The sequence below is a fragment of the Muscardinus avellanarius genome, assembly GCF_963383645.1.
Source record: "Muscardinus avellanarius genome assembly, chromosome: 9".
In the NCBI taxonomy this organism is placed as follows: Eukaryota; Metazoa; Chordata; class Mammalia; order Rodentia; family Gliridae; genus Muscardinus; species Muscardinus avellanarius.
In genome coordinates this window covers 49,079,533-49,092,908 of record NC_137795.1, presented here as the reverse complement: position 1 = coordinate 49,092,908, position 13,376 = coordinate 49,079,533, and the positions used below count along the sequence as shown (strand labels likewise).

Genomic DNA, 13,376 nt, shown 5'->3' with positions numbered 1-13,376 from the left:
GGCCTCACTAATTAGCTGAGGCTGGCTGCAAACCATGATCCTTTTTAAGTTATATTTAAACAATTACTTCACAAAACAAAATATACATATAGAGAAGAAATAATGTGAAGATTCTTTATTTCTAATTTTTTAAAAAATGGCCAGGAGAGGGAACTGCAACCTATGTTCTTTCAACCTCTACTCTCTACTTTTAGAATGTTAAAATGGAGCTAGGCATGGTGGTGCACACTTGTAATCCCAGAGTTTGGGAGGCTGAGACAGAAGGATCTGGGTCTGTGACACATCACAAACAGATCACAGATCAGCTACTTAGTGAAGCCTTCTGCAACTGAGACCCTGTTTCAAAAAAAAAAAAAAAAAAAAAAGGCTGGCTGGAAGTATAGCTCAGAGGTGAAATGCCCCTGAATTCCATACCCAGTACTGAAAAAAAAAATAATAATAATAAAGATAATAAATAAGAATGTTAAAATGGAAGGAAACCATACCTCCACTTCAACTATTTTCTCCTCAAGCCACTATCCTCTGGCTCCTTCCCAAATTGCTTTCTCTAGACACCAAAGCACTCCTCCTTGCCAAATAGAATGAGTACTTTCCCAACCTCACCTTACCCACCCTCGCAGCATTATGTGACTATGGCAACAAGTCCTCTCTTGAATCTCTCCCAGGCTTCTCTGACATATCTAGTTCCCCTCCCTGGTCTCTGTCCACCCCTCCTCAGGAACAATCACTGGCCCTTCTCTGCAAATGCTCTTTAAGACCCATTCAATCTAAAGATGGTCAGGCCGTACTTGTCTATTGTGTCAGAATATGCTTTTACTTCTATGCTTTTGACTCCCTCCTACATGCTTAAATGATGACACCTAATTAAATGATGTACCTCCATTGTGTCATAACACTGAACTACACATTTCTACTGGCTGTCTCAGACACCTCCCTTTTTTTTTTTTGACACCTCCCTTTTAATGGGTCCAAAATGAAATTCATCCTCTTCCCTTAAATGTTCTCCCGCTACCTTGTCTTATCCCCTGTACTTGTTTCTCCTCCCTTACTCCTCTATCCTAACAGATGGTACCTGCTAGCTTATGTGGTAGTATACCAAGCTGGAGCCAAGAGTCATATTATATATACTCTTTTCTCCTTTAATACTCACATCTAAGTGAATCACTGAGACTTCTTTCTTATCAAATCCACTGTATGCTCTATGCTCTACCTGACTTATTTTAGCTCAGGACCTCACATTTCACTTATATTTCAACAGCTCCTAAAATGCCATACTACCATCAGAATCAACTTTCTGCTGGGAGTGATGGTGCATGCTTGTTATCCCAGTGCTTGGGAGGCTGAGACAGGAGGATTGCACAGGTTCGAAGCCAGCCTCAACTACTTAGTGAGACCCTGTTTCCAAATAAAGTATACAATAGGTTTGGGAGCATAGCCCGGAGGTAGTAAAGCCCCTGGGTTCCACCCCCAGCCAGTAACACATCCACACACCAACTTTCTAAAATACAAATCTATCTGTTAAGAGACTACCTTTCTTACAACATTCAATGGCATTCCGGAGACCCATATTAGTGATTCTCAGCTTTTCTCCCAGAACCTATTGAATAATATAAGTCTTACAGGTCTTATACTAATCTCAAAGAAAAGGCTTGGTCAATGGGGGTGGGGGAAAATGAGGTGAAGGCACACTTCAGGAGCGCTGGACCAGCCAATCTGTTTTCTTAACACTGCTTCACTTTCCCTGTGACTCTAAGAGCTGCAGTGAAGAACTGTCCACAATTACCATCGAGTCTACAGAAAGTCTAAACATAGTATAAGATCCTTCACAATCCCATCCCTACGTGACTGTCCTAGCCTCACCTTTAGCCTGCATCACATACTGCTAACTGGTTCTCAAAGTATGATTGAGGGACACCTTCCCCCAGAGCACCTGCGGAGGTCTGTCTGGAGTAAAACTTAGCTCTCAAGCATGAATGAATATCATTCCTACATTGACTTGTGCATTGATTTGTCATAACCAAAGTCGACCATCTTGTAAAAACTGTAAGCTGAGAAAGTAAAGCCCAAGTTCTATATCTGTCACAAATTAACTGTTTATTTGTAAATTTATTAGGAAAATTAGCATGTTTTCAACATGTAATAATCTGGGTCCTATAATTTACAGAAGTTTGGTACCCTAGCTTTTCTCCTCTTTGAGGATGGGGACTCAAGAGGCCAAGGACAAGAACAGACATCTCAGAATATTAATGACAAAAAAAGTTCTATTATTAATAGTAATCAAGAAATTAAAATTAAAACAATACACCGCTTTTAACCATTAAAGTTCTAGGTAATTATATGAACACTCATACATAACTGACAATTGTATAAAATTATACAAATTTTTCAAAAAATTATTTATAAACATGTATTAAGTGCTCCTATCATTTTACTTAATATTTCCTCTACTGAAAAGATATATTAGGCCAAGCGTGGTGGTGTATGCCTGTAATCCCAGTACTTGAGAGGCTGAACCAGGAGAATTGCAAATTTGAGGTGAGCCTCGGCAATTTAGGCTCTCAGCAACTTGGACCCTATTCAAAATAAAAAACAGTATAGCTATGAGGTAGAATGCCCCTCCCTGGGGTTCAATCCCCAGTACTATAACTACCAACACACACACACACACACACACACACACACACACACACACACCTATTAGACAATTATGAAAAACATAAAAACATTATGCATAAATATCAATCACAGTATTATATACAATAGCAAAAAATAAAGTGGCCTAAACACTGAACCATAAAAAAGTGGTTAAGCTCTCAAATAGTCAACTGGTGAAATATTGTGCAGCCATTTAAAATTATTTTTACAGCCAGGCATAGTGGCGCACGTTTGTAATCCCAGCATTTAGGAGGCAGAGATGGGAGGGTCATGGTTCATGGACATCCTCAGCTAATACTTAGTGAGGCCCTTTGCAACTCAGTGAGACCCTGTTACAAACATAAAAAGGACTAAAAAATAGGACTGGGTGTGTAGCTCAGAGGTAGAATGCCCCTGGGTTCCATCCCCAGTACCCCCCCCCCAAATACAAAAAACCCAAAAACACCAAAAAAAAAAAAAAACCCACCAAAAACAGTTGTAATACATGAAAAACACCTGTCAAAATCTAAGTTTAAGAATACAAAATAGAAAGTGAAACATATAGTTATGGTCACGTACGATCACTGAAAACATTAACATTCTGGGCATGGTGGTATAGACCTGTAATTCTAGCTGTTCTCAACTATTCTAGAGGTCGAGGTAGGAGGATCACAAGTTCAAGACCAGCCTGGGCAACTTAGCAACATCCTACCTCAAAATAAAATAAAAAGGGCCAGGAGTATAGTTCAAAGACCCTGAGTTCAATCCCCAGAGTTGCAAAAACACTCACCAGATGTGGGCTTTGGGTGATGGGACTATAGGATGACTAGAAAAAATAATGATAACAGCCCTGTGTTTCACAGTTTGCTCCTAAGTAATTACTATTTTTACCAATTACTATTGCTAATTATTATTCTATAACTTCCAAATTTCAGATGGCACTGTTACCTTACAATAGAATGGGGTTATAATATATTATTTCTAGGGCTCACTTCTAAAATTATACGATTTTTAAATGCATTTTTAATCCACCTCAGAATTTAAGAATATAACAGCTATAATTTATCAGTTGATTTTTTTATTCTCTTTCCATGACAGAAGGACAATTCCCTCTCCAGCCTTCCAGTCAAGGGAAAAGCAGCACCAACTACCGGCAGACTTAATTATAGCTATTGCTTATCAAGTCAGGAAATTGAAAAAAAGCAGGCACTATAAAAGAATAGCTTTAGTCATCAAATCTCCAGTGTAGAATCACCTCACTATATCTAGGTATTAAGGAAGAAAAAGGCAACTCATTTAGTCCTTGAGAAATGAAATCTTCAATAGGAATCCCTGACTCATCCCCAAAGCATGAACCCTAAGGCTGCGTCCTCTGTAAAGGTGTTCAGACACTGGGCACCTATCCTGATGGCCTGCATCACCAAACAATGCTCCCACTTGACAGAATATACCAGGGATTATAAAATGATTAACATGCAACCAAGAAATGACCAGGGACTCTTTGGTTTCTTCTTCCATAAACAAAATAAGATCGGAAAAAGATTAGTTTTAAACGTCTTAAATACTCAAAGCATTCTACTTGCTAAAAAGTAGTAAAAAGGGGACTCTATCCAATCATTGTAAATGGCGCCATTCAAAAGATACACAATCAAAAAAATATCAATACCAGGATGGAAAAAAACATCCTTTCTTTTAACCTGTTCATATTAAAAAGAAATTTTTACAAAGTAGGCTAAATAGCAAGAGAAAATGTATAAAGAATAGTTTCTTTTATCTACATTTTGGAGTGTTCGCATGATACTAACAAAACCTTACTCTTATCCTCTATTATATTACTGGTCTGGGAGGCGGGAATCACAAAGCTCAACAATACTATTATAATATTGTGTACGCCAAGGACGTGTTCTTTTCAGCTGTCAACAATTTTAACGCTAAAGCTTTATTACATAGAAACCTCTTTAAAAGGTGAAAAAAGCATTCCAGTACTGAAAGTCATTTCACCTGCATCTTGAAAACCACTGCCACTCTGAAACAAAAACTGGTCACTGTTTTGTGCCTGTTCATTTTTAGATGTTAACTGTGTGTCCTTCTCATAGTCGAATTTCCGAGTTGAGTGATCATTCTTGGAGGTGCACCCTGCCTAGGAGCAAATTTTTCTCCTAATTTTCCCATTCCCAAAGCCCGCCAAGGCTAAGGAGCAACCACGTCCCAAAGTCCTACTTCCTTTACCATTCCCCAGACCTCCAGGGTTTCCAACGCCCCAGCCTTGCGCAATATCCGTAGGAGCAGCAGCCGCAACCACCGCCTCCTGAGCCGGGAAACAACCCTAGAGGGAACATTGTCCAGCAGAAAAATAAAAGGGGCGGGGAGGGGGGTAATGTAGGAAGTCGGCTTCTGGTCCCACGCCTTCGGACCTGACCCCCTCGCACTGATGTATCTAGCGCAATTTCACGAACAAGACTTTTAACCCTCACCTCCTCTCAAGCCTGCCCGCACAAGCGGCGGAAGAGGGGGTGCGAGGGGGGACCGGGAAGGTTATCTCCCAGTTCAGGGCTTTGGCCGTATCGTCGCCTCCGCCCCACCAGGACTATTGTTCCCAAGTTCCCCACCCCCACCCCGGATAGGAAGTGATAGTCACATCCCCTCCGCCTTCGGCAATATCCCCCAGGGAGTCCGAGGTCAGCTTCCTACAGAATAGCCCCCACCCCCAGAGACCTCCTCGACCTAAAGTCACTCGGACCCCGAAGACCACCGCACACCCGGGTCTCGGGAGACGAGGGACGAGGCGCGGCTGAATGGGAGTTAGGTAGACCATGCGATTCCTTATGGACGATCCTTTCCCGAGAGCTGGAGCTGATCATTGTGAGCCGAGAGGACGCACAGGTCCTACCTCGCCCACTCGGAGGCGGCCCGAGCGCGGGGGACCCCGGGGGCTCGTGCCAAGCCCCCCGCCCCGTCCGCCGCCCTCGACCCCGCCGGGAGGGGCAGGGGGTGGACGGCGGGGCGGGCGAGCCCAGCCCCTCGGCCTGCAGCCCTCTCCCCCGGCTCCCGGCCCGAGAAACAATGGGTGGTCGCGGGCGGCGGGGCCGGGGGAGGCGGCGGCCCTCCCGCCCTCCGGGGACCCCCGGCCTGGGCCGGGCGCGCCCCCGCCCCGGCCCCGCGGCCGCACACAAAGCGCTGGCGGCCCGGGCGGCGGGGCTCCGGTCCGACCCACGCGGCGACAGCGGCGGCAGCCACTCACCATGAAGTCCCGGGCGAAGTTGTCCTCCCCATTGTGGTCGGGACTCTTCATGGCCTGGACCCGCTGGATGAATTTCCGCAGGATCTCCACTTGCTCCATCCTCCCGCGTCCCCCCCGCCGCCCGCCCGCCCGCCGCAGAGCCCGCTCCGGCTTCCCCAGCTCGCTCCCCGGCCCGCGAGCCCGCCGCCGCTGCTCCTCCCCAGCGCCCGGGCGGCGGCGCCCGCCGGCTCCGACGCCGCAACTTCCAGGAGCGCCGCGGCTCTCCCACCGCGCGAGGCGAGCGCTGCGGCTAGCGCCGGCCCCAGCCCCCAGCTGGCTCCATCCCCTCCCCGCCTCCTCCGTCCGAGACGCCGCCGCCTCAGGAACCCGGCTCTGCGCTCGCCCAGCCCCCTCCCGGTCGGCCTCCCCTCCCAGCCGCCGCCGCCGCCGCCTCTCCCCACGGGCGCGCCCCCGCCGCCACCCAGACGCGCGCCCCCGTCGCCACCCAGACGCGCGCCCCCGCGCCGCGGCCCCGCCCCCAGCGCTACGCCGCGCCGACCCCGCCCGCCCGCCGGGCCACGCCCCTTCGGCCAGGCCACGCCCCGGGCCCGCCCAGCCAGTCTCCCATTGGCTGCAAGGCGCTGAGGCGGTCGGCCGTCTGCCCGGCTCTACTTCCGGGGCGCTCCTCACCAGGGAGCTCGGAGGTCCGAGGAGGTCGGGGAAGGGAGTTGGTGAGGCTGAAGGAGGCCGGGAACTCGGCTTCGGGAACCTGAGGGGGTCAGAGTAGGACTTAGGTTAGGACTCGCGGTCTCCCCTCCCTAGAGGGAGGACGAAGGGAGTCCCAGAGCGCTGTGGCTGGGACTATGCGCCCCGGCCTGGGGCTGGCCTGGGGCGGGCGGGCGGGAAGAGGCTTGCTGGGAACTGTAGTAGGGCCGCCTCCGCGAGGTAGGTACTGCTCTTCCTAATGGCTGGGTGAGAGTGGACCGGCGGCTAGGCTTTGGTAGTGGTTAAGAGAAGCGAAACGCCGCTAGGTCGAACGGACTCGCTGTTTACAAATTCATTTCGACCCAGACGAGTGAGCGCCCGCAATTCGGAGCGCGTCCTTGGCATTCCACGCATGTGCTTGGGGCCAGTGTTTGCTGACTTGAAGGGACTTTGTCTTCTTGCGTTAAAATTCTCACGGTTTCAAAACGCAGTGGGAGCTTTCCCTCCGTAGAATGCCCGTTGTAAATCTTGTTGCCAGGGAATCCAAAACTCAATAGTGGAAAGGGAAAATGACTTTTTTTTTTAACCTTTAAAGATCAAAAAGTAATTTTTCCAAAATAGGCTACGTAGCAAGAAAAATATTTAAAATAAGTAATAGATTGCATTACAAGTAAAGTGACTTCTAAGTGGTAGGGTGTGTGCTTAGCATTCGAGAGACCCCAGATTCAATCCCTCAGCGTCACAAAGACAAAAATGAACAATAAAATAGTGACTTGCCCAAGGTCCTTAAGTGTACACTTTGCAGTGCCAGAACTAAAGTCGTTTTGCTTCCTCTATAGCACTGTATCACCTCTCACCAAGGAACGTAAATTTGTAACAATGTGACTTAAGAATTTGATCCGTGGACTGACTTTGGTCACTTATTTTCACAAAGTAAGTATACAGAACAGTTGAGCCAGGGAATTTGGTTAAAATAGAGAATATCAGTGGCAGGACAATTTTCCTAAATGGATGTTAAGATGCACCATAGAATTTAATTAAAAGCGGCCGGGCACGGTGGCATGCTTGAAATCCCCGCGCGTGGGAGGCAGAGACAGGAGGATTGCTCAGGTTCGAAGCCAGCCTTGCTGGCTTAAGAGACACTGTTTCCAAATAAAAAATGTAAAAAAAAAAAAAAAAAAAAAAATTTGTCTGGGAGGGTAGCCCAGAGGTAGAAGGGTTTCCAGGAACCCCGGTACCACCAAAAAAGAAAGAAAGAAAGAAAAAAAAAAAAAGCGTGAGGCAGATAGGTGTGAGTAGCAAGATACAACTTATTTGCACTTCTTATTTGCACTTTTAAAAGAAGGCATTTCTCAAAAATAATGAACTATAGCCCGGCATGGTGGTGCACTCTTGTAATCCCAGTACTTGGGAGGGTGATCCTGACTAGGGACTAGCGGACAGCCTCAGCTCATTAGTGAGGCCTTCTGCAACTTAGTGAGACCCTGTCTCAAAATAATAGAAGGATGCCAGGCGTGGTGGCCCATGCTTGTAATCCCTGTGCTTGGGAGGCGGAGACAGGAGGATCGCTATAGGTTCGAAGCAGTCCTCCCTGGTTTGAGACCCTGTTTCCAAATAAAAATATAAAAAAATAGGTGTCTGGGAGTGTAGCCCAGAGGTAGAAGGGTTTCCAGGAACAAGAAAGGAAGGAAGGAAAAGAAAAATAAAATAGGGCTGGGAGTGTAACTCGGAGGTAGAATGCCCCTGGGTTCCCTCCCCAGTACCGCAAAATAAGTAAAGCACTAATATATACCAATCAACTCTTCAGAAATACATACTTCCAAATGGACCCTTCCAAATCTTTTCCTATATATTTATATGTATGTATATATTTATATACGTGTAAAGGGATATTCTTGTTCTATACTTTAAAAATTCACAGAATAGTTTAATATCTAAGATAAAATATATTGAAACAAAGATTTGTAGTATGTCAGCTTAAGCAGATACTGAGATTCAATTTCACTGGATGAAAGGTCAGAATCTGGACTTGATTACCTACCATAGAGCTCATACAAGATAACCTTTTTCTCTCAGAACTGGTAGAGAAATTAGACTATAGACAAAGAAATGAGTAGATGATCAGGAGTACCTTCATTTTTCATGTGTCCAGAGAATGTATAAACCAGACAGTAATTGAAAAAGGCTATATGGACAAATTGTATAACAGTCTAATGAGAGTCTAGTGGGAAGTATTACTAACGTGTCGAGTATGATTTGGGCTGGTGTTTCATTGTGTGTTTCTTTTCCTTTTATTGGCAAGCTTCTCTTTCTTGTAACACTTTAGGATGTCTTAAATTCTCAGCAGTTACTTTTGGCATCTTCTACAGGTTGGGGAAAATTAAAGTACCTCTAAAGATTTCACCTCTTTTGGAAAGGCTTAGCAGTGTTTTCCTTGGTACCCAATTAGTTTTTCTTCTTTTTAAGATATTTAGGTTTCATTTCAATCTACAAATGTTTTTTTTTTAATTTTATTTTATTGGTGCACTGTATTCATACATCATAGTGGGATACAAACTTTTGTAGACATACATGCACACATCGCCCAGTCAGCCCCCACCCAATCCCCACCCCATTCTCTCCCCATCCCTCCCTCCCATGCTTGGCTTAGTGGTTGACATCTAGTATTATAGCAATTTATCCAAAATTAAAAATGATAATCTCACATAACAGTTTCATTTGTCTGATACCAAGCTTTTGATGACTTAAAGATAACATTTCAATATTTCTTTTTGCTTTCTTTCTTACCAGAGAATATTTTTTTCTTTTTTTTAGGTGAAACTATCATATATTTATTTTTCAGAAAAAAATCTATCCTGATATGGAATATGGACTCTAGATACCCAAAACAATCTCGAAGCAAAAACAAAGCTAGAAGATGTATATTTTCTGATTTCAAACCATATAAAGCTACAATAATTGAAACAGTGTAGTACTGTTCTAAAGGCAGATATATAAACCATTGGAGTTAAATACAAGCCTAGAGCTAAATTCTTCCCTATATTGTCAAGAAATTTTTGACAAGGTTTCCACGAAGATTTGGTGGTGGAAATAATAATCTTTTAACTAAATATTGTTGAAAAATAATAATTACATGGAAAAGAATAAAATTGGACCCTTACCTAATCCCACATACAAGTATTAACTCAAACTAGATAAAAGACCTAAATATAAATCTTAAGACTATAAACTTTTAGGAGAAAATCTGGGTCATAAAACCTCACAACATTGAAATTGGCAGTGATTTCTTGGATATGATTTCAATGGCACAGGCAACAGAAGAATATACAAACTCCCTAAAAAATAAAAGAAAATATTGTATATCCAAAGACAATGTAAACAGAGTTAAAAGTTACTAATAGAATTGGATAAAATATTTCCAAATGCTATATCTGAAGGTATATTAATATTCCAACTAGAAATCCTAAAAATTAACAACAATAAAGGCAAACAATACCCTTTAGAGATAGGTAACAGACTAACATAAATAATGAATCTCCACAGATAACCAATCTTAGTTGTCTGTTGGATGGAAACTCTTGTTTCTCTGGTTCTGGTGAGTGTTACCTATTTCTTCTTTGTAGTTAATCTCTTTGAGTATTTTCTCTAGCGCTGGTTTTGAAGACATAAATTCCTTCAGTTTCTGTTTGTCATGGAAGCTTCTTATTTCTCCATCTAATTTGATAGAAAGTTTTGCTGGATAGGAAATTTTTGGCTGGAAGTTGTTTTCTTTCAGAGTTTGGAATATGTTACTCCAAGCCCTTCTGGCTCTCATGACTTGGTTTGGGAAGTCTGGAGTGATTCTAATTGGTTTGCCTCTGAATGTCACTTGGCCCTTTGTTTTTGTTGCCTTTAAGATTCTCTGCTTGGCTTCCACATTGGTCATTTTGACAATTATATGGCATGGGGATCCTCTTCTCGGATCCTGTCTAAAGGGAGTTCTATAAGTTTCCTGGATCTGTGTATCAACCTCTTGCTCTATATTTGGAAAATTTTCTGCTATTACTTCCTTGAAGAGATTGTTGATCCCTTTGGTATCACTTTCTTTTCCCTCCTCTATTCCAATTATTCTTAGGTTAGCTCTCTTAAGATGGGCCCATATTTCTTCAATGTCAGATTCCTGCTGTTGGATATCTTTTTCTAGATTAGAAACTATGCATTCATTTTTGGATTGCTCATCTTCTAAGAGCGAGATTCTGTTCTCCATGTGGTCTAATCGGTTGTTTGTGCTTTGAATTGAGGCCTTTACTTCATTAATTGCATCCTTTATCTCTTTTTGGCTCTCTCTGAGTTCTTTTCGAAGCACCTCTATTATTTCTACAGTTATTTTCCTGATTTGATCTTCTAGAAATCTCTGATTTTCTGTTTTATCAGGTTCTGATGTTGTGGGGTTGTGCACATTCATTACTTCAGTGTTATTCCTCTTTCTCATGATTTCGGAGGTTTGTGCCTTCTCTGGGTTCTTCCCTTGGGTCACTATGGCTTCACTTAATGTGCTCTGGATCTCGAGTCTGTATTATCTCAGACCCTACTACTCCTTTACTGGGTTGTATCACAGAGTCTCCGACCCAGAGAGTCGATAGAGGCTGCTTTAAACTATGGGGGGTGCCAGGTTGCACGCTCTCCTATGGTGTGATATCTCTGCCACCACCACTCCCTCACTGGGTCAAGTCCCAGGAGGCACAATACTGCGATTTCTCCTCTGTGGCCCGCAATTTGACTCACTGTTCTTGAGTACGTAGATGTAGCTGTACTGGACTCGGTGAATTCACTGCTGCTGCCGCCGCCGGTGGCAATATGGCGCCTCTGCCACGCCCTCGGCCATGAGGCTGGCGTATTTTTTCTTCTCTGGTTTTGATTTCCACTCTGAATCCCTGCAGCGTGTGCTGAGCTCAGCCACTGGGAGCTTTAAATGCTGTCTGCGCCGAAAGATCCCGCCTGGCTGTTCCGCATCGGCTCACCTCGGCTTGCTGTAGCCGTCCGCTGAGTTCGCCGCTGCCGCCGGCAGTATGGCGCTGCTGCCGCGTCCTCGGGCGCGTGTGTCTCCTCTGTGGCCCTGAGCTCTGTTCTCAGTCCGCTTTCTCTCTGGAGCCTGGTGGTTTTTTTGTTTTTCTGGTGATGGTGTTTTCTGGCTATGAAAGGCGCTCTTTTTGTGGTAATGGAGATTGGTTGTTAGCGAGACTCTTAAGCCCCGCTTTTCTCGGTCGCCATCTTCCCGGAAGTCTCCTACAAATGTTTTTTTTGATCACAAAATAATGAAGGGATATTCCATATGCATGAAAAAAAAGGTGTTAAGGATGGCTTCTGCTAAGAAGTGTGTACCTTAGCTCAGTAGACAGGAAAACTCTTATTTTGAGTTAATAAATGTCAAACGTGTAATAACAAGTGGTTTAACAACTCTGAGAAGAGAGCATTGTGAACCTGGCTGTCAGAACATGATGGTCAGAAAAGGGGACCTTCACGAATAAGTGGGTTTGAACAAGAAGGAGGGAGCCTAGGCAAGAGAAGTGGTGAAACAAGAACCCTGAAGACAGCAAAGCCGTTTAAAGTAGAACTGTTATATAGATGTGGAAGTAGACTATGCTATCGATGTGAAAGTTCCAAAGTAGACTGGAGAGGGCTTTGAATGCCTGATTAAGGATTTGAACTTGATACTGTACATTCAAACTTGATGCCAGAGGTTTCTGAGGTTAGAAGCAAAATTGTAGAAATTAGAAAATATTAATCAGGCACTTTTCAGATAAATTGTAAGTCATTAAGGAGAGAATGGAATAAAACATACCAAGAGGCAGTATATGAAGCCACAGAAGTAGAAACTAATGTAGTAGAAGTGCAAATACAAAGTTGCAAGTGAGAAAGAACACAGAACTTGGTGTTTGACTTAGGGACAAGGAAGAAGGTTGAATTAAAAATTACTGAAATGGCATAGGGCCAGCAACATAGCTCAGTTGGAGAGCACTTGCCTAGCATGCATGAGGCCCTAGGTTGCCCCCAGCACCATAAAAAAAAAAAAAAGGACAAATTAACCATTTTGATTCTGATCCAAAGAGATCAGAAAGATTGACAACACAGGCTATTGAAGGTATGGACAAATGGGCATGTTCAACACTGTGGGAGAATGTGGCACAGCATCTTTGAAATGCAATTTGCAATCAGATTTGAATTGTATCAAAATGTGAAAGTTATTCATGGTTTGACAAATTGTTCCTATAATAATTTCTTAAGATCCATATTTACAGCTATATGTAAATATATATGCTTATTGCCAGTCTGTTTGTAACAGCAATGTACTTGTCTATCAAAAGGGTACTGATTAGCTGGGCACATGCCTTTAAATCCTAGTACTTGGGAGGCTATGACACTATGGCAGGAGGATTGCAAATTTGAGGCCAGCCTCAGCAACATAGTGAGATCCTCGGCAACTAGTGATACCCTGTTTAAAAAAAAAAAAAAAGGGCACTGAGTATGGAGGTGCACACTGGCAAACCCAGTACTTGGGAGGTGGAGACAGGAGGAACACTCGTTTTAGGCCAGCCGCAGCAACTTAGCAAGGCCCTCCACAACTTAATGAGACCCTCTTTTAAAATAAAAAATGCCGCCGGGCGTGGTGGCGCACGCTTGTAATCCCCGCGCTTGGGAGGCAGAGACAGGAGGATCGCGCAGGTTCGAAGCCAGCCGCGCGCGCTGGCTTAGGAGACCCTGTTTCCAAATATAAAATGTAAAAAGAGGTATGGGAGTGTAGCCCGGAGGTAGAAGGGCTTCCAGGAACCCCAGTACC

At 44.2% G+C, this 13,376-nt stretch overlaps 1 protein-coding gene across 1 annotated transcript in view; it reads right to left on the bottom strand.

Moving 5' to 3' along the window:
• PTPN12 (protein tyrosine phosphatase non-receptor type 12) overlaps positions 1 to 5,974 on the bottom strand; it is a gene marked incomplete at both ends in the record, with an annotated part of 117,463 nt that extends 111,489 nt beyond the window's left edge. Inside the window, one exon of the mRNA XM_080701888.1 lies at positions 5,876 to 5,974. Coding sequence (XP_080558014.1) covers positions 5,876 to 5,974 — 99 coding nt within the window. The remainder of the gene's footprint in view (positions 1 to 5,875) is intronic.
• Between the last annotated feature and the right edge of the window lie 7,402 nt (positions 5,975 to 13,376).